Raw genomic sequence first — 18,891 nt, 5'->3', positions numbered from 1 at the left:
ACATGTGCTGACAAAGCAAGAGATTTTATTGGGAAACGGCACCCGGGTGGAGAGCAGTAGGGTAAGGGAACCCAGAACTGCTCTGCCACGTGGTGTGTCCTTTTGACTTTTCTTGAACCCTTCCGGTGGTGCTTATTAGTTCCGTGTTTCTTACCGGGACCTCCTGTCGTAAGACAACTCATACAAGTGGTTACTAGGGTTCCTGGCCAGGGTGGGTGGTTGTGTCGGTGTGGTTCTCCTAACAGTATGACCCTGTAATCAAGAAAAAAATGGTTTCCTACTTGTAATACAACCTTGCCCATGTATGTTTTCAGTTGTGAAGAACATTGGTTCCTGCATGGATCTCTAAATTATTCCAGTATTTTGCAGTTGGAGCTCTTTTGTCAAGATCTGGTAAGTGGGAGGGAACTCCATGTGCAGGTCTTCCTGTTACTCCATAGTAAGGATTCTTCCAACAAGGGCACTAAATTAAAGGCAAAAAGGAAACGAAACTGTGGAAAGCCTGCCCCCTTTATAGAGGAGTCTGCAGCCAAGGGAGGCAGAAGAGGGGGTCAGCTTTTTAGGGAACTGAATCCAGCCCCAGCTCTGTGGTTCCAGTCCTGATGCCCGAGGCAGGCGCTGCCAGGGCATCTGCGCCCCTCTCCCCCCACTCGAGTCCCCGGAAGGAGGAGGGGTTCTAGTGTGTTGGCGAGACACAGCCTTAGATCACCACAGTGTGAGGAAGAAAGGAGGTCTGAAGCAGTCTCTCCTTTAAGACAGGACAGATCACTTGATTTGGCCACAGTGTGTCCCCTGGGGTGGGGGTGGGGTGGGGGCACACCAGGTGTGGATTTCCACCAAGACAATTCCCTGCAGGAGCTTTCAGTGCAGGAGAAGAGTCAGGGACTGACTCTTCATACAATCTTTTTCTCACCTTTGACCTACTAAACTGGAAAAAACCAAATCCTCCAAGTTGATCCACAGAAAGTGGTGGAAATGTTCATGAGTATTTTTTTCAAACCACCGTCCAACATGGGCTCATGCACAGACGTGAGTGATGATTGTGTTCACAGTGGAGGAGCCGCACCTCGTCCCAGGCAAAGCCCAGCACTCATCTCTCGGTGTTTGGCTTCTTGAGGGATGACCGGACAAGCCAGAGTTCAGTAACATGGGACAAGCTAAAGGGCCTCCAGAAGCTAAAAGAGGCAAAGAGAGACCCTCCCCTGGGGCATCAGAGACAGAGCAGCCCTGCTGACACCTTGTTTCAAAATGCTGACCTCCAGAACTGTGAGAGAATACGTGTCTGCTGTTTTAAGCCGCCAGGCTTGTGATAATTTGTTGCAAATCTAGGAAACCAGATTTAATTTCCAGAAATGAAAAATATATTCTTTGTCATATTTTTTTTAAAAACTTCTCTGAAAAACTTGCTGACCTCCTACCCTAGAGCATGGTGGTCACTTGGATCCCAGGATCCCTTGTCACATCCTATGTCCCCGTGTCTGAGACTCACAGGGGAGGGTCCACTGATGCCCAAGGAGCCAGGAGGGAAGGAAATAAGGGGCTGGAGAGCACTAGGATCCCTGGAGAGGACCAGCTGCACCTGTCTGGGGCGGTGCAAAACAAGATGCTCTGGGAAGACGTGGTCTCATGTTGACAAAACAGGAAAAAAGATACAGATATTCCCTACAAACATGTATGCATGTATGTACACACATGTCTACATGTGATTTCACAGCATTTGAAATGTATTGAAGGCTGAGGTTGAGGACATGGATGCTCCCTGGATGGAGGGGTGGACGCTCCTGTGAGCAAGCAGGAAGCTTGGCCATGCCGAAGACGGGATACCAGTCACAGGAGAGATGATCATAGTCCTGTTTTATGTCAGTTATACATGAGAATGAGAGAAATATAGAAAATACTAAACAGAGATGAGGATGGAAAACAATATAAAGAAAAGAGGCTAGCAGCTGCTTATCTCCAGCAAGGCCACTGCCAAGGGAACCAAACCAGGTGACACTATATCTCCTGAGGCTTGAAAAGGAGCTGTAATCCGAATTTTCATGTGAAATTAAAACAATGTGCAGCCACCAAACACTCAGGGAAGAAATAGTAATGTTAGTGATACCACATCATTTTTTCATGAAAACACTGATGGAAACTGTGATGGAAAACTGAACACATCAAGAGTCCACCTGCAGTGCAAACTGGTTTGCAGCCCCTGATCTGCAGCAAATCAAGCTGCATGTGCTGATGTCCAGAGCCAGGGCCTTCTGGGTCCTCCGTGAGGGGGGTGGGGAGGTAGCTGGCACAGATTGAGGGTTCCATGTGACAGGTTCTGATGAACCCGTCACACGCTTTTATTCATTTAATTGACACAAAGTAGGTATAGAGACATTGAACAGAAGGAGAGACTGAGGTTCTATTGAGTAGCTTGCCTGATCATCCAGCTATGAAGGCTCTACTCCTTGTCACTCTGAGTGTCCATCCCATCTCACCCTTCACTGCCCTTCTGCAACCTCCTCCTCCTTCCTCTGTTCTGGCCATGACCTTCCCAGCTCACTGTCTTCCAGTCCTCATGCCTGGCTGCCGGGCAGGCAGGGCTCAGCCACATCGGCTGTGCTCTGAAGGGGGCACCACGTCCAGGCTCACAGATTAGAGTGGAGGAGGGTCTGCTGGAAGACTCAGACAAACTTCCACTTCCTGCTTTCCAGGGCACAGGCCTGACCCAGGTTCACACAGTTGGAAACCCATGCCTCTTCTTCTCCATATCCTCTCTCTGATGCATTCAATGGATTCAAAGCATTCAAGTTGTCTCTTATCTTAGGTGGAATTTCAGGGTGAGTTCAAGTAATTAAACTGGGATCAAACTGGGGTACAGAGAGCATGACACTCCCTCTCTCCCTCACCACAGTGCCCATTCCCCACCCTGGCAGTGCCCACTAGGAGGCCAGCAGGCTCCAGGGCTCCCCTGCAATGGGGCTCAAGGAGCTTTGGGAGGCCAGGGAGGTTCTCAGGTTTGCTCTCTGTTTCTCTTTTCAGCCTCAGCTTGTCCCAGGTTTATTATCAGCAAAGGCAACAAGGCCCCTGATGGCAGGAAGCTGGCTGGGGCTTAGGCTGCTTGCCCTTCAGCCCTGGGGGCCTCTCAGCAAATAGTCCCTTGGAAAGAGGGCGGCTGTCCCTGCGGAGGGGGTGGGCTGGGAGAGGCCTCACTCCCCCCACACACGGGAGCCAGGAGGAGGCCCTGTGTGAGTAGGACTGCAGCCCTGGCTGGAGGGACTGTCTTGGGTGGTGATCTGGGCAATTCCGTGGTCTCCAGGGTCCCTGCCACTCTGGCCACGTGTCCCTGTCACAGCCCTGAAACCCCTTCAGGCCCCTGTTCTCCTGTCTCAGTTCCAGTCCCGGCCCCTCCTCCATGGGAAGGTTGGCTCCATGCCTGCATCCCTTCTGGGTCAGAAGACCCCTACTGGGCTGCCTCAGGGCCCCTGGGGCCCTGGGATGCCCCCAGTCATCTCCACTCTGCCCCCTCACCCCCACCCCAACCCAGGCGCATCCTCAGGGCTGGCCTCTGCCAGGGGTCCTACAGGGGCCTCCTCTCTCAGATTCTGCCCTTAAAAGGATTAGATTTGCACGTGGATGGCTGCTTTGGAGCTTAAAAAGCTGGCATTTTAACATTTCGTTCCTTGGTTCCTCCATGACGCTCCACCTTGGAATCATGCTAGGTGGGGGTCCCCTGACCCAATGCAAAAGAGTCACATGTGAAGGCAAAATTGGGGAGGGGAGTCACAATAGTCCCTACTTCCCATTTCATCCTGTCCCCACGGCCTTGCTCTCACCGCATGGCTCCTCCCTGTTCACTTCTGAAGCTGCCCTCCCCCGGGTGGGGCTGTGTCCCCTCACATGGCAGCTTCTTCTAGTGATGGCTGCAGGGAGGAGAGGCCAGGATTCAGGTATTTTCAGGTTGCTGTGGGAGGAGGCCGTGGCCCTGAAGGTGTGTTCTAGGCTTTGGTCCTGGGCTCCACCTAAGGGGATTTCTGCCATGTGTGCTATAGAGCAAAGAGTTCATGCCCACGGCTTTGGCATATTTATCTGGGGTTCCAACTTCATGGTCATGCCACCTTAGGGAAGGACTTAATTCCCCTTCCTTAGTTTTCTCATCTGTAAAATGGGGTTAGTCAAAAGGACACTCCATAGTCCCTTTTCTGAAACCATTGGGCCAGATATTCTCTAGAATTCAGAATTTTCAGCTCCCTACAGGTGACATAGTACATCTACTCTACATGACATCACACCCAACTGGGGTCTGAAAGCACCTTGTAATCATACACATTAGTGTTTTGGCAGCTGAACTTTTTTTTTTTTTCTTTTTTTTTTTTTTTTTTTAATTTTATTTTTAAACTTTACATAACTGTATTAGATTTGCCAAATATCAAAATGAATCCGCCACAGGTTTACATGTGTTCCCCATCCTGAACCCTCCTCCCTCCTCCCTCCCCATTCCATCCCTCTGGGTCGTCCCAGTGCACCAGCCCCAAGCATCCAGTATCGTGCATCGAACCTGGACTGGCAACTCATTTCATACATGATATTTTACATGTTTCAATGCCATTCTCCCAAATCTTCCCACCCTCTCCCTCTCCCACAGAGCAGCTGAACTTTTGAACAGTCACATTAAGTAAAATTTAAAAAGATCATAATTTGTCTCATGTTTCTTTGGGTCGAATTTTGTTACCAATTTTTTAAATGTTCATTTTCAATTTTGAGAGACTTGAAGGGTTGGGATTAAAGATAAGGACCATCCGTCTCTGTGTCTCCATAAATAATGGCCAGCTTAGGGAGATCAACAGTGTTCATGGTTGGAGGCTAGACCACAACCAGCTGGGAGCTTTGGGATAAGACAAGTCTCCTGACAAGGCCAAGGGTGATGGGTGGGGAGTACCATTCTGGAGCAGCTGTGCTGTTTGTTACCTGAATGTCTGAGCCATTGGTTCCAACTCCACAGGTCCTGAGCTTCAGCCTTCACAGGACCCTGAGCCTTTTCCAGGCATCTGACACAATCCACCTCCGGAACTGGACCTTTCTCCGGTGGGTCCTCAGGGAAGACCACTGCTGTACTGGTGACCGTGACCTGTCTGATCATCACAGCACCATGTCCACCCGGTGGATATCCCCAAGCAATGACTCCATCCTTTGTGTGTTACTGCTCCTCCGCCTGCCGCAGCTCTTCTCCACCTGTGTGGCCTTCTCGCTTGTGGCCGACATGGGCATTTGGAGAGGGGCCATAGGTAACTGGTCCATGTCCTTCTGGTGTGTCTGTTTCGCCATGACCCTCATCATCTCCATAGTCGACTTATGCAATCTCTATTACATTTTTCCTTTCTTCTGGCCCAACATCTGCATCACCTACACCTGCTACGCTGCCCTCATCTGCCTCTCGGCCTCCATCATCTACTCCATCACCTACGTCCAGTTCCTGCCTGATCATCCTTACCGGGACCGGGCAATCGCCGCCATTGCTTTCTCCTGCATCGCGTCTGTGCTGTATGTCATAGAATTGGCCAGGATGAGGGCCTGGTATCATCTTGAGGAGATCTTCTTTTATGAGCACACCATGTCAGCCCTGCTGAAGGTGCTGGAGACCTTCGTGGCCGGTGTCATCTTCGCCTTCCTCAGCAACACCTCCCTGTACCTGCACCAGCCGGCCCTGGAGTGGTGTGTGGCCGTGTACTCCATCTGCTTCATCCTGGCAGCTGTGGTCCTCCTGCTAAACGTGGGTGAATGGGAATATATGCAGCCCAGGCCCTTCTCCATTTTCCAGCTTTTGCTCACCCTGCTCTCCGTCCTCCTCTATGTCAGCTCTATGGTCCTCTGGCCACTCTACCAGTTTAGCGAGGAGCTCGGCGGACTGCCCCAGCGGTTCATGGACATGAGCTGCGTTGATGAGCTCTCCTACGACATGTGCGCCTGGGACCAGAGCCTGGCTGTGGCCGTCCTGACAGCCATCAACCTGTTGATATACATGGTCGACCTGGTATACTGGGCCCGCCAGGTTTCCGTAGGGACTAAGGATGTCTGCAGTGCTCCTGATTCTGTCTGGTCCTATCCGGTGTCTTCACTCTGTGAAGACATCCTATGATGTCCTCTTCTGGCTCCCTCTCTCCCTCCTCACATCCTTCCCCATTCATCTCACTCTCTTTATGTTTCCTTCCCTCCTTCTGCTGTGTCTCCTTCTTGTTTTGTTGCCCACATCCTGTTTTGCCTCTTTCCTTTGCTTCTCTCATCTTTTCTATATATTCTGTTTTTTGCCCCTCTTGCATTCATCCTTGGCTTTCTCATCTCCTATGTCCTGACCACCTCTCCCCATTTTCCTTCTTCTGATCCATCAGGACCTGAGACTCCTTCCTTCTCTGCCCCCTGCCCCCTCCCCCCTCCTAAGGTGCTGACTCCACAGCACAGCCCTCTGTGCAGCTGATCACACGCTGGGTCTCTGGAGGGGCCTCATTGCCAAAGCCTGTCTGTTCCCCTGGCAGTGCCTTAATGGTGTGGTTGGGGGGTTTAGGGGGTGTGGGCAGGTAGAAAGGGATTGGGCTTTTTTTCTCCCAGTGGAGCAACTGTACAGTGCACCTCCCCTCTAAGTTAAAAAAATATCTCTGAAGGTCAATAATCTCTAGTGGGCGAGATTCTTGCATGAGATACTCTGGGTTCCTGGGCCCCACTTGCTGCTCAGTCCTCCAAGAGATTAGCTCCAGAATTTTTGCAGGCTCACTAAACATCCATTGCTTAGAGGGCATTTTAGAGGAAGCCAGGGGTAAAGGCCTCCATCCCAACTACTCTCTGGGAAATCCAAAAAAAAAAAGAGCTGGTGAGGAACCCCAGAGTCTTGAAGACACTTGTCTGCAGTGTTTGTGAGGGGCAGTGATGTGGTCCCCCTGACTCAGTGATCAAAACAGCAGATCCTGCCTCTGCAGGGAGAAGAGCATGGATGCTGCCAACCTTAACACTGTAATTTGTCTGGGTGTTTTGTTTTGTTTTGTTTTCCACTTTCTTCTTCTGGTCTGGAGGTCAAAAATTACTGAGTGACTCTGTTCTTCAAGAGAAAGTTTCCAATTTTCTTGGGCAGGTGGTTTGTAGGGGGTGGGTTTGCTGCTTCCATTGTCAAAGGAACTGTATTGTTTGAATGTGAGGGGACACATACGTGTGTTTTTCTATGTCAGTTGCTTTTTGATGTTGCTTCCTGCTTCTCTGGGACTCAGGCATAATTTGAACTATATAAATGTGCACAATTTAAAAAGATTTTCTGGAGCTACTTATTCCTATCAGCACTGCTGACAATCATAGAGAATGGCTTTTTCTATTCTCCCACGTCCATAATAACCTTTTCAACCTCAATATAAACATGAAAGAAGAGAAAGAAAGCAAAACAAAACAAAATCCACATACTCTACTTGCCGCAAATTTGCCTAGAGCTCAGAGGAATCCAAGTCAATTCCCACTCTCACTCAAACAGAGGTCTCTGGGAGCCCCTCCCACTGGCTCCCCACCCAGGCCTGGACTAGAGCCTGGGGGTGTGGCCCAGCCTGTGACACTAGATGTTGGCCCCCCACCCTGTGCCCAGGATCCTGTCCCCTAGCTCTTAAAGGGGCCGTGACAGCATCTGGATGCCTCACTATAAAGGTGTGTGCTGTGTGCATGCTCAGTGCACTGTGTGTACATGTGTGTGCACCCTTGTGCTCCCCTGCACTGAGATCAGCAGGCCTTTACAGTAACTGGTGGCTGTGAAGGTCCCACAAGTCTCCTGTTGTCAATTACAAAGCCTCAGAGCCCAGCATCCTGGCGTCACCAGGACCAGAGGGGCCAGGCAAGCAGAGCTGCGGGGGAGAGGAGGGGAAGGACCCCCTCTGCTGCCCCTCACTCCTGAGTGGGATGAAGTGTGTGATCTTTACCCATTGGTAGGGGGGTGCAGGGGGAGGGCTTCCAGAAGGTCATCCTAATGCAGGCAAATCTTAAGAGGGAATAAAATAAAATTCTTATTTTAAGGCGAGAGAAGAAAAATTTGCAAATAAAATGTTTCTCTGTCCATTTGGGCCTCCTCCTTCCTTGCTAGTGTGCATTGTGCATTAATCTGACCTCCTAAAGAGCAGAAATATCTGCTCCACCATAGAGATCAATTTTTCTGGCCGAAGCCAGGGAACTTCTTAGAAGATAGCACTGCTTACTTACTTACGGCCTTACTGGGGTCACTAGATGTATTGCTTGTGTTCTGCCCATTTTACAAGATTCTTGTTTCTTGATTCAATGATGAAAAAAATAAGATAACTAGGCTACTTGAACCTGCCTGCAATGCAGGAGACCGTGGTTCGATTCCTATGGCAGGAAAATCCCCTAGAGAAGGGATAGGCTACCCACTCCAGTACTCTTGGGCTTCCCTGGTGGCTCAGTCAGTAAAAAATCTGCCTGCAATGCGGGAGACCTGGGTTTGATCTCTGGGTTGGGAAGATCCCCTGGAGGAGGGCATGGGAACCCACTCCAGTATTCTTGCCTGGAGAATCCCCATGGACAGAGGAGCCTGGAGAGCTGCAGTCCATGAGGTCGCAAAGAGTTGGCCACGACTGAGCGACTACACTTTCCTTGCCTTTTCTTTCTTCTTGAGGGTCAGGCCCAGTCTCTCCCCAGGTGGCACACATTATGGGATTGTCCTCAAATGTGGTGATGAGATCAGGTCCTCAGTGATTTCCCTCCATGGAGAAATCCATCACAGAAGGTCAAGTGTTGTTAGGAGGATTAAATGGGACAAAACATGACTCAGAGATTCTCAAATATTCCCCAAAAGACAGAAGGGATGGAATGCATCCCAGTTGGTAGGTCCAGGCTACAGTCTGAGCTGTAAGCACTTGTCGTATTCATTTCAGAAACATTTGCCGTGGGCCAACAGGGCAGGTATTGACATAAAAGTTAAGAGAGGTGTCACACACAGCACACACTGCAGGCTAACCACTGTTCTGGATGTTTTGTTCCTCCCAGCAGCCCATGAACTATGCACTCAGTGTCCCCATTATCACAGACCCACAGTGGGTAACTAGACCAAGATCACACAAGTAGGAAGTGGCAGAGCTGGGATTTGAACCCAGTCATGTGGATGCAGGATCTTATACTCCGATTGTCATTGATTTGTACCTTGTATTCCAGAAAGATAAAACAGCCAATATTTTTTAGGACCACAGTCCAGCACCTCCTTGGTGGCTCTCATGATAAAGAATCCACATACAATGTGGGAGACCTGGGTTCGATCCCTGGGTCGGAAAGATCCCCTGAAGGAGGGCATGACAACCTGCTTCAGTATTCTTTCCTGGAAAATCCCCTTGGACAGAGGAGCCTGGCGGGATACATTTCAAGGCGTCGCACGGAGTCAGACATGACTGAGCGAAAAAACACACCAGTCTGACTAGGTGACTTATTATCTCTATTTCATTTCATTTTCAGGGATATTATTATTGTCATCCCCCTTTAAGAGATGATGAAAGTGAGGCTCAGAGAGCACGTTATGTTTTTTCCTCAAGGTCACACAGTTACTCTCTGAGAGAGCCTCCGTTGAATACAGATCTGTCTCCCTCAAAGCTCAGCGAGAACCTCAGGAAATGCTGAGCCCGTTCCCCCTTCTCTCAGATCCAGGTATAACCTCCTGGCTCCTGTCTGTCCTGCTCTGGCTGCAGTACCTCATTCAGAGGTCCTACAGCAGCACCCCTGTCTCAGCCAGACTACCTATTGCCTGTTGAAAAGGGAAGTAGCCAGCCAGAAAAGTCCGGAGACAGCAGGGAGAAACTTCACAGGGCTTGATTAAAGCCCCCTTGTTTCTCCTCAGCTCACCTGCCTCCCAACAGGCACTTTTAGACAGGAGCCAACCACACAGACAAGGGCCGCATGATCAGCCGTCTGCACTGGCACCCAGGGGAGATAACCAGGTGCCTGAGACCACAGGAGGGAATGGCCCCAATTCTCCCCACTGAGAGGAAGACTGTGGAAGGCTGATTCTGTGATTTTTCCAAGAAGCTGCTCCAGGACCAGAGAACGGGAACATCTGTGCTCCGGGCCGTGTTCTGGATGTGGCTCAGGCCATAGTCTGGGGGCGTCAGCTGGAGTCACCCTGTGCAGAGGAGGCTCTGGCCGGCTGAGGAGGGAGCCTCTGGCCGCTGCCTCGGGAGACAAGAAGCCCAGGCCAGACAGGGAGCAAGGGAAGGGCCTGAGGCTTGGGTACTGGGAGGTCTTCTCCATCAACTGTGTGTGTTGGAGGGCTGGGGGAGGCCGTGGTCACCAAGTAAGTGGGTTTCGGGTCCCCAGCTTCCCCTCCCAAGACCTCTGGACCCAAGTCGCCTCCCTTCTCTCTGCCTTTGGAGACAGGCCTGTGTGGGCATCTCTCAGCTCCTCCCCCAGCCTGTCTGCTTTGGAGTCAGAGCAGATGTGACTGTGAATCCACTCGCAGACCCCAGATCTGCCTCTCTTCACTCTGGGCTTCTGTTTCATCTTCCCCTGCTTATGGTCAGCCCTCTATATGCCCAGCAGAAAGGAATTTGCTTTTCCTAAAGGAAACACAAGCTCCCTAAATAAGGCAAGAGCGTTGTGGCTGCTGAACTGGACTCTGAAGAAGTGGAAAGTCAAGAATGTGCGGGAACAAGGAAGTCTGGGAGACCTCAGACTGTGGGGGTGCCTGGAAGCAGTGTGTGTTTTTGACAAGAATCACTGGAGAGTTGGACTCCTGGAAAGTGATTAAGGAAACTCATGTTATGAAAGAGAAGCATGTTCCCCACCAAGCAGAGGTCATGGGCAAGGAGGGTGTGTTTAGTCAGGAAGGATGTGACCAATAAACAGGACCCAAAAGCCAAGAGGAAACAAGCAGAGAGGGTGGAGAAGGTGGACAGAGGGGAGGGAGCCGGCTCCATCTCCACGTCTGAGTCTCCAGGACTGGCAAATCCAAGGGCCCCGGGAAGAAGGGGGTGGGATGGACCAGGGGTCTCTGGCACCCCTCCCCCATCTAGCAGATGAGGAAACTGACTCAGCAGCAGTGAGTGCCCTCCTCAGGTTTACAGGGCAGGTTTGTGCAGGACCTGCGTGGACGGGGCAGAATCCCAGCCTGGAGGACGCTGCTGCCACACTTATAACAAGCAGCGTGCGGCCGTGGACAGACAGCCGGCCTGGGGACAGGACACCTGGTCCTGACTCTGACTCTCCCACACACAGGGCGACTTTGGACAAGTCCTGCCCCTCCCTGGGGTCCAGCTGCTCCTCCTCTATGAAGAGAAGACTAAGTGTATCTCACTCAGTCATGTCTGACACTTTGCAACCCCGGGGACTGCAGCCCACCAGGCTCCTCTGTCCGTGGGATTTCCCAGGCAAGAATACTGGAGTGGGTTGACAACCCGTCTCCAGGGGATCTTGCCAACCCAGAGATCAAACCCAGGTCAATCTGCATTGCAGAAGGATTCTTTCCCATCTGAACCACCAAGGAATACCCTAAGACAAGAAGGTTGGACTAAATACAGGATCATTACACTTTCTTTTGAGGGCCACAGTGAGGGGACTGCAGCAGCCTTGGAATTGTGACAAATGTCCCTTAACCTCTCAACAGGAGGAATTGACCAGCTCCCCCCATGAACCACGAGGCTTGGACAGCGAGCCCCTCAGGTGAGCCCACCCTGGACAATTCTTTTACTGAAGCACAGAGACATTTCCATCCTCTTGGGAAGTGAGGTCCCAGGGTTGTGTTCAATTTGATTTAGAAAAATATAAGAATCTGAGGTTCCTGCACTGAGACTTGTGGAGGTCAATGCGTACTTGCTTTTGTGGATAAAAAATTAGCCAATAGTCAGACAACCTAAGAAAGAATCGGAAATTTTATTGGAACCAACCTGAGAAGTTTAACTGGGGAGACAGTCTCTCAAGAAGCTCCAAGAGCTGTTTTGAGGAGATCAGGGTTGAAGGACAATGTTTGTGTGATTTGGGGAAGGACATGAAACCAGCCCACGCCTTGGTAGAAGGTTGCTTCACTCAGGAAGAACAGATATCATGGTTCATGCTTTTAGTGCTTCCTAAGCATGAACATGGGAGAAGGCAATGGCACCCCACTCCAGTACTCTTGCCTGGAAAATCCCATGGACAGAGGAGCCAGGTAGGCTGCAGTCCATGGGGTCTCGAAGAGTCGGACACGACTGAGCGACTTCACTTTCACTTTTCACTTTCATGCATTGCAGAAGGAAATGGCAACCCACTCAGTGTTCTTGCCTGGAGAATCCCAGGGACAGGGGAGCCTGCTGGGCTGCTGTCCATGGGGTTGCACAGAGTCGCACATGACTGAAGTGACTTAGCAGCAGCAGCAGCAGCAGCAGCAAGCATGAACATATGCAGGAAACTGGGTTCATAGAAAAGTCTCCTGAAATATCCAAGTATGTGAGGGCAGGTTCTGCCACCTTTCTCAGAGTACAAAGTGCAATCCTGACGGTTTTCACGACTTCTTTCCAGAGTGGATGGCAGGTCAGTGAATTGCAGCAGCTAGGGACTTCATTTTGGAAGACCTCAGTGGAGGGCAACATTCTTTATCACACAATCTGTTTGTTTCCATCTTAATTCCAATCAAGGTTTGGGAGGAATTTTGCCAGGTCAGGGGAGGATTCCATGATGGGCCACTGGGTGTGCAATTCTTCCTCTAGTTCTGGTAACAGTAGCCAAACTCCTCTGGAATAATTGTCTCACTTGTCTGTCAGGCTCTCAGAAATGGTTCCCTCCTGTTGCTTCTTCCCATATTTCGAGTCATGGATCTTATAAAACTGTATGTAAGGTCACCTGGACATCACCATGTTTATCAGAGGCTCAATGACACATTTGTTAATGCGAGAAACAACACTCTTGTAAAGTGCTAGACAAGAGTAATATGGCGAGTGACATTAATAAGGTCATAGGGAGGAGTGTCATGTAAAGTCACAAGGCTGGGGTTAGAAGAACAAAAATGGGTCTTTATATCGGGTCGGGTATTTCTGCCCTTCGGAAGATCTGGTTGACACGTACTGCAGATGCACACTGCACACTTCAGGGCAGGGAGGAGGTCAAACAGGCAGAGACGAATTTTGTTTCAATTTTTCTTGTCTTGCCTTAAAATATGAATTTTATTTCATTGCTTCTTTGGATTTGCCTGCCACGGGAACCATGTCCTGGAGCCCTCCCCATCCACCCCACCCGCCCCCGGGTGAAGAACTCATGCTTCATCCCAGTACAGGAGCGAGGGGCAGCAGTGGGTTGCTTTCCCCTGTCCCCCTTACTGCCCCCACCACAGCTCTGATGCCTGACTCCTCCAGTCCTGCTGACTCCAGGATGCTGGGCTCCGGGGTTTGCGGCTGAGAAAGGAGACTAAACACAATATTGGTGGCTTCCTGGCCACCAGTTATTATAAAGGCTGTGGTCCAAATGCACCTGTGAGCACAGACATACAGGCTCATACACAGGCAAACACGCGCCGGCGCGCAGGCAGGCACACACCTTTAAATACAGTCATCCGGGGTCTGGTCCTTTAAGAGCTAAGGGGACAGAAAGTCTAGTGTTGGGGACACAACTGCTAGCTGTCTTGGGCTGGGCCATGCCCCCAGGGCCTGGGGAAGGTGCGAGTGGGGAGACATCGGGAACGGCTCCCAGAGATGGGGGCTTTCATCAGAATAAAAATCTCCTCCATCTTTCCCAGCTCTGAGAAAATTTGGGGCAATTAGCGTATGTCAGGTTTGTGGGTTTTGCCTTTTGTCTTTGTATTGAGGTTAAAAAGAGCATTACAATTGTAGGAGAAAGGGCAAGGCTTCATCTATGATTGATAGCAGGGTTGATGGTATCCAGAAATTCCAGAATATTAAGAAATCCATGTATATTTACATTTATTTAGATCATATTATGTGTGGGTCCTGGAGAAGCAGGAAGCAGCATGAGAAAACAACTGACATAGAAACACATGTTTGTGCAGCACAAACTCAAGCAACACAGTTTCCTAGACTGTGGCATCAACAATACCCACCCATCCAACACCACCCATCAACAAAGTTTTGAAAAGAAACTTTTCATGGAAAATTATAGTCAACCAGTAATTTTTGCCCTTGAGACAATAAAAATTAAGAAAAATATAACACCCAGGCTAACATCACCTTTAATGCTGGCAGTGGCGATGCCCTTCTCCCTTCAGAGGCAGAACCTGCTGTTTTGATCACTGAGGTAGGAGGGCCACATCGCTGCCCCTCACCAACTCTGCAGGCAGCTGTCTTCAAGACTCTGGGGTTCATTCACCAGGTCCTACTTTGATTCCCCAGAGAGTAGTTGGGATGGGGAGGCATTCAGCTTTGCTTCCTTTAAGATGGCCTCTGCTGGGAGTGTGTTTTCAGTAAGCTTGGAAAAATTCTGGAGCCAATGTCAGATGGGGCCAACCACCAGTTGTAGCCTAGGGACCAGGGTCTCTGCTTCAAGACTCCTCCCACTGGAAATTACTGACCTGCACAGACTTTTGTTTAACTTAAAGGCGTGGTGGATTGTATACCCAATCTGCTGGGAAAAAGTGGGCCATATCCCTTGGTACTCACCCCCAACCCCAGCCTCCTTCCAACACACACACAACAACTAAGGCACCCCCAGTGGGACAGACTTGCTTGGCAACGAGGCCCCTCCAGAGGCCCAGGGTGTGAACAGCTGCACAGACGGCTGTGTGCTGTGGAGTCAGCACCTTAGGAGGCTTGGACAGAGAAGGAAGGGGTCTCAGGTCCTGATGGATCAGAAGAAGGAAAATGGGGAGAGGTGGTCAGGACACAGGAGATGGGAAAGCCAAGGATGACCAGAAAAGGGGCAAAAAGCAGAAAGTGTAGAATAGATGAGAGAAGCAAGAGAAAGAGGCAAAACTGAATGTGAGCAAACACACCAAACAGGGCAAAGGCAGAGCAGAAGGAGGGAAGGAATGGAAAAGAGAGTGAGATGCATGGGGAAGGATGTGAGGACGGAGACAGGAGCCAGGAAGAGGGCATCAGAGGATGTCAGAGCTCTATAAAGAACATCTCTCATTTAGAAAGTGCATTCTTAGTCCCTACAATAGCCTCACAGGCCAGGTACTCAGTGTCAGTCACATCAAGCAGCAGCTGGATAGGACGGCCACAGCCAGCCGCTGGTCCCAGCCGCACACCGAGCAGGTGCATCTGTTGCTGCAGGTCACATCACTGGACCGCTGGGGCTGTCCATCCAGCTTCTTGTTGAACTGGTGGAGCTGACAGAGGACCAGAGCACTAGGGCAGAGGAGCACAGAGAGCACCGTCTGCTCAGACAGGATACAGGTAGGGAACAGAACATTTTGTCTTTGACTTGATCAAACCGCTTCACTATGAAGTTCACAGCTCCTTCCAGGAGGAAGCATATGAAGTACACAGCCTCGAACGATGGGCTGGCTGATGCTGATACTGGTGGGGGCTGCTGATGAAGGCGATGATGAGCCAGTCACCATAGTTCTCTGGCCTCCTGAGCAGGCCTGGGAAGGCTGGCTTGAACCAGACCATGCCTCCAGGCTGGATATGATGCAGAACGCTTCAGTGGCATAGAGTACAGCAGCCACGAAGGCGAAGCAGTGGCAGTGATGACCCTGTTTTGGGCGGAGCCTGGAGGCAAGAACTTGATGTAGGTGGTGCCGAGGATGATGGTCGTTGAGAAGCAGAAGATGAAGAAGTAAAAGGCGTGGGCGCAGAGAAAGCCGTCCCAGGAGAAGGGGAAGCAGGACCGGAGCCCACAAAACTCCCCTACGAAGATGGTGAGGGTCACAGTGAAGCAGACGCACCAGATGAACACGCTCCAGTTAATTACGTCCCCCTTCAGAGTGTCCTCACTGGCCCCCAGCGAGAAGGGCACACAGGTGGACAGCAGCTGCCCCAAGTGGAGGAAGAAGCCCACGATGGGCTTGGTGCCCAGGCCTGAGGACAGGCACATGGTGATCATGGTGGTCAGCAGGTCAGCGGCACCAGTTTGTAACCTTGCTTGTTTCTCAACCAAAGGCTTATGAATACTTCAACAGAGTTTGATGTTCTGCTTTCATTTTGTTTTGCTGGTTAAGTGCTGTTTCTGTCTCAGTTCTTTTTCTCTAGAAAATATATAACCACTGAGTCCCTCAAACTGATGTGCTGATCTGAACAAAGTAAGGACCACACTCACCTTCTCAATCCAGCAAGGGGGCCCAGGGGTTACTGTAAAGTCCCCCAAAATAGAAGCACAGCGCACCCCCGGCATGCAGCCTGCAGCCGTTTCCTGCTTCCCTCCTCGTATAAATCCGGGCTGAGCCTTGCCTTGCTGGGAGTTGATTCTTCTGGGCAGTAAAACACCTTCTTGCCGGCTTCCTTAAGATAAAGATACTTTTCTTAAACCCAAGACTTAGCTCTCTGTATCAGCTTCTTCAGCGACAAGCAGCTGGGCTTGACTTGGGGGACAATGTTGAGCATCCAGGCAGGACTCAGGTCCCCAAGTCTCCAGCCCCTCCCTTTCTTCCTAGAACAAGGTGCAGAGTGCCACTGGGAAGATAGGGTGGAGTGCCAGCTATTCCTAGAGAAGATCTATAGGTCTTTTCCAGCAGCAGCCGAACTTGCTAGTTTCAGGAACTTGCCCTGTCCCTCCCCACGCCTTGCTCACAGCCTGCTTTCACTTTCTGTTAAGAGAAGGAAATTGGCCTCTGAGGCGCACCGAGCTCTTGACTGAGTGAGTAGAGGGGTGTGGGTGCCAGGAGCCCCCCTTCCCACCTGTTTGTGTGTATTCTTTGCTGTTTGGAACTTTGGGGCCAGTTGGACACTGCAGAAGTGGGAAATGGCTTGTTTGTGACTCTGTACCACTCTCTTCCCAAGGAAGAATTGCTTGTTTGTTTTAAATCTGTTCTGGGGGAGCCAGTGAAGTGGGGGGAGGGGACCTACATCCATCCCTTCTACAAGTCCACTGGCACGCATCTTGGCAGATGGGCAAAACTGGAGGTACCACCCTGTAATCAAGAAAAAATGGTTTTCTACTTTCAATACAACCTTGCCCATGTATGTTTTCAGTTGGGAAGAGTGTTGGTCCCTGTATGGATCTCTAAATTATTCCAGTATTTTGCAGTTAGAGCTCTTTGTTCAAGATCCGGAAGTGGGAGGGAACTCCATGCGCAGGTCTTCCTGTTACTCCCTAATTAGGATTCTTCCAAGGGCACTAAACTAAATGCAAAAAGGAAAGTAAACTGTGAAAAGCCTGCCATGTTCACAGAGGAGTCTGCAGGCAAGGGAGGGAGAAGAGGGGTCAGCTTCTTAGGGAACTGATCCAGCCCCAGCTTTGTGGTTCCTATGATGCCCCAGGCAGGGGCTGCCCTGGTCTGCGCCAAGCCCCCCCTCCCCCTCCCCCCAACTCCAGTCTCCGGAAGAGGTGGGGTTCTAGTGTGTTGTTGGGGCACAGCCTTAGCGTCACCACAGCTTGAAGAAGAAAGGGGTTCTGAAGTAGTCTCTCCCTTTAAGACCTGACAGGTCATTCAATTTGGCCAGAGTGCGTCCCTTATGGCGTGCGGCGGGGAGGCAGGGGCGGGCAGGGGGGTGGATTTCCACGAAGATGATTCCCTGCAGGAGGTTTCAGTGCAGGAGAAAAGTCTGTGACTGTTATTGGACATAGGATCGTCTTCTCAACATAGACCTGCTAAACTGGAAAAAACCATCCTCCAAGTTGATCCACAAAAACTGGTGGAAACGTTCATTGGTATTTTATCTAACCCTCCGCCCAACATGGGCTGATGCACAGATGTGGGTGATGATTGTGTTCACAGCAGAGGAGCGGCACCTTGTCCCAGACAAAGCCCGACACTGGTCTCTCAGTGTTTGGCTTCTTGAGGACTGAGTAGACAAGCCTGAGTTCAGGAACACAGCCATGGGCCAAGGCGCCTCCAGAAGCCAAAAGAGACAAGGAGGGACCCTCCCCTGGGGCATCAGAGACAGAGCAGCCCTGCTGACACCTTGTTTCAAAACGTTGACCTCCAGAACTGTGAGAAAATACGTTTCTGTTGTTTTAAGCCATCAGGCTTGTGGTAATTGGCTGCAGTAGCCCCAATAGAACAAAATGAATTTCCAGAAATGAAAAATATATTATTTGTCATATTTTTTTAAAGTTTCCAGAAAAGCTTGCCAACCTCCTGCTCTGGAGTATGGTGGTCATAGGGATCCCAGGACCCCTTGTCATATTCTGTGTCCCCCAGTGTCTGAGACTCACAGGGGAGGGCCCGCTGATCTAGAGAAGGGGGGTCAGTCCAAACGCCCACAGGAGCCAGGAGGGAAGGAAAGAAGTAAAGGGGATGGAGAGGACTAGGGCCCCTGGAGAGGACCAGCTGCACCTGCCGGGGGTGGTGGAAAAGCAAGATGCCGTGTGCATGGCACAGTCTTATGTTTACAAATCAGAAAATAAAGAAGATACTCCCTACAGGCATGTGTGCATGTATGCAAACACATGTCTAAATACAGTTTCAGAGCTTGTGACATGTGTTGAAGGCTGTACGAGATGTTGAGAACACGGATGCTCCCTGGATGAAGGGGTGGACGCTCCTGTGAGCAGGCAGGAAGCCTGACCATACCAAAGAGGGGGAAATGGGTACACGTGAGATGATCATAGCCCTGTTTATGTCGATTATACAGGAGAATAAGAGAAATATAGAAAACTACACAAAGGTATAAATGGAAAACAGTAAAGAGGCCGTAGCCGATGCTCACCCCCAGCTACTCCCCCAACTCCAAGGGAACACAGCCCAGTGACACCAGATCTCCTGAGGTTTCTAAAGGAGCAGGAAGTCTGGATTTTCTTGTGAAATTAAAACACTGCAGCTTCCAAACCCTTAGGGAAGAAACAACACTGATTCTACACCATGTCTTCCAG

At 50.6% G+C, this 18,891-nt stretch overlaps 1 protein-coding gene across 1 annotated transcript; it reads left to right on the top strand.

The window, feature by feature from the left end:
• The first annotated feature begins 248 nt into the window (after positions 1 to 248).
• LOC129634061 (myeloid-associated differentiation marker-like) lies at positions 249 to 6,112 on the top strand. The gene is made up of 2 exons (XM_055556022.1): positions 249 to 393; positions 4,979 to 6,112. Exons 1-2 carry the CDS (start codon positions 301 to 303, stop codon positions 6,110 to 6,112), a joined length of 1,227 nt encoding a protein of 408 aa, XP_055411997.1. The 5' UTR covers positions 249 to 300.
• The last annotated feature ends 12,779 nt before the right edge of the window (positions 6,113 to 18,891 follow it).

Source organism: Bubalus kerabau, chromosome 19 (genome assembly GCF_029407905.1).
Source record: "Bubalus kerabau isolate K-KA32 ecotype Philippines breed swamp buffalo chromosome 19, PCC_UOA_SB_1v2, whole genome shotgun sequence".
Classification (NCBI taxonomy): Eukaryota; Metazoa; Chordata; class Mammalia; order Artiodactyla; family Bovidae; genus Bubalus; species Bubalus kerabau.
Note: the sequence above shows the minus strand (reverse complement) of the source record. Positions and strands in the feature narration are given on the sequence as shown.

What these genes read in the sequence shown, in the direction of transcription:
- LOC129634061 (XM_055556022.1), top strand. Translation starts at nt 301, where the DNA reads ATGTATGTTTTCAGTTGTGAAGAACATTGGTTCCTGCATGGATCTCTA. An exon ending in AGCTCTTTTGTCAAGATCTG is followed by an intron (nt 394 to 4,978) that starts GTAAGTGGGAGG and finishes CCAACTCCACAG; the next exon opens with GTCCTGAGCTTCAGCCTTCA.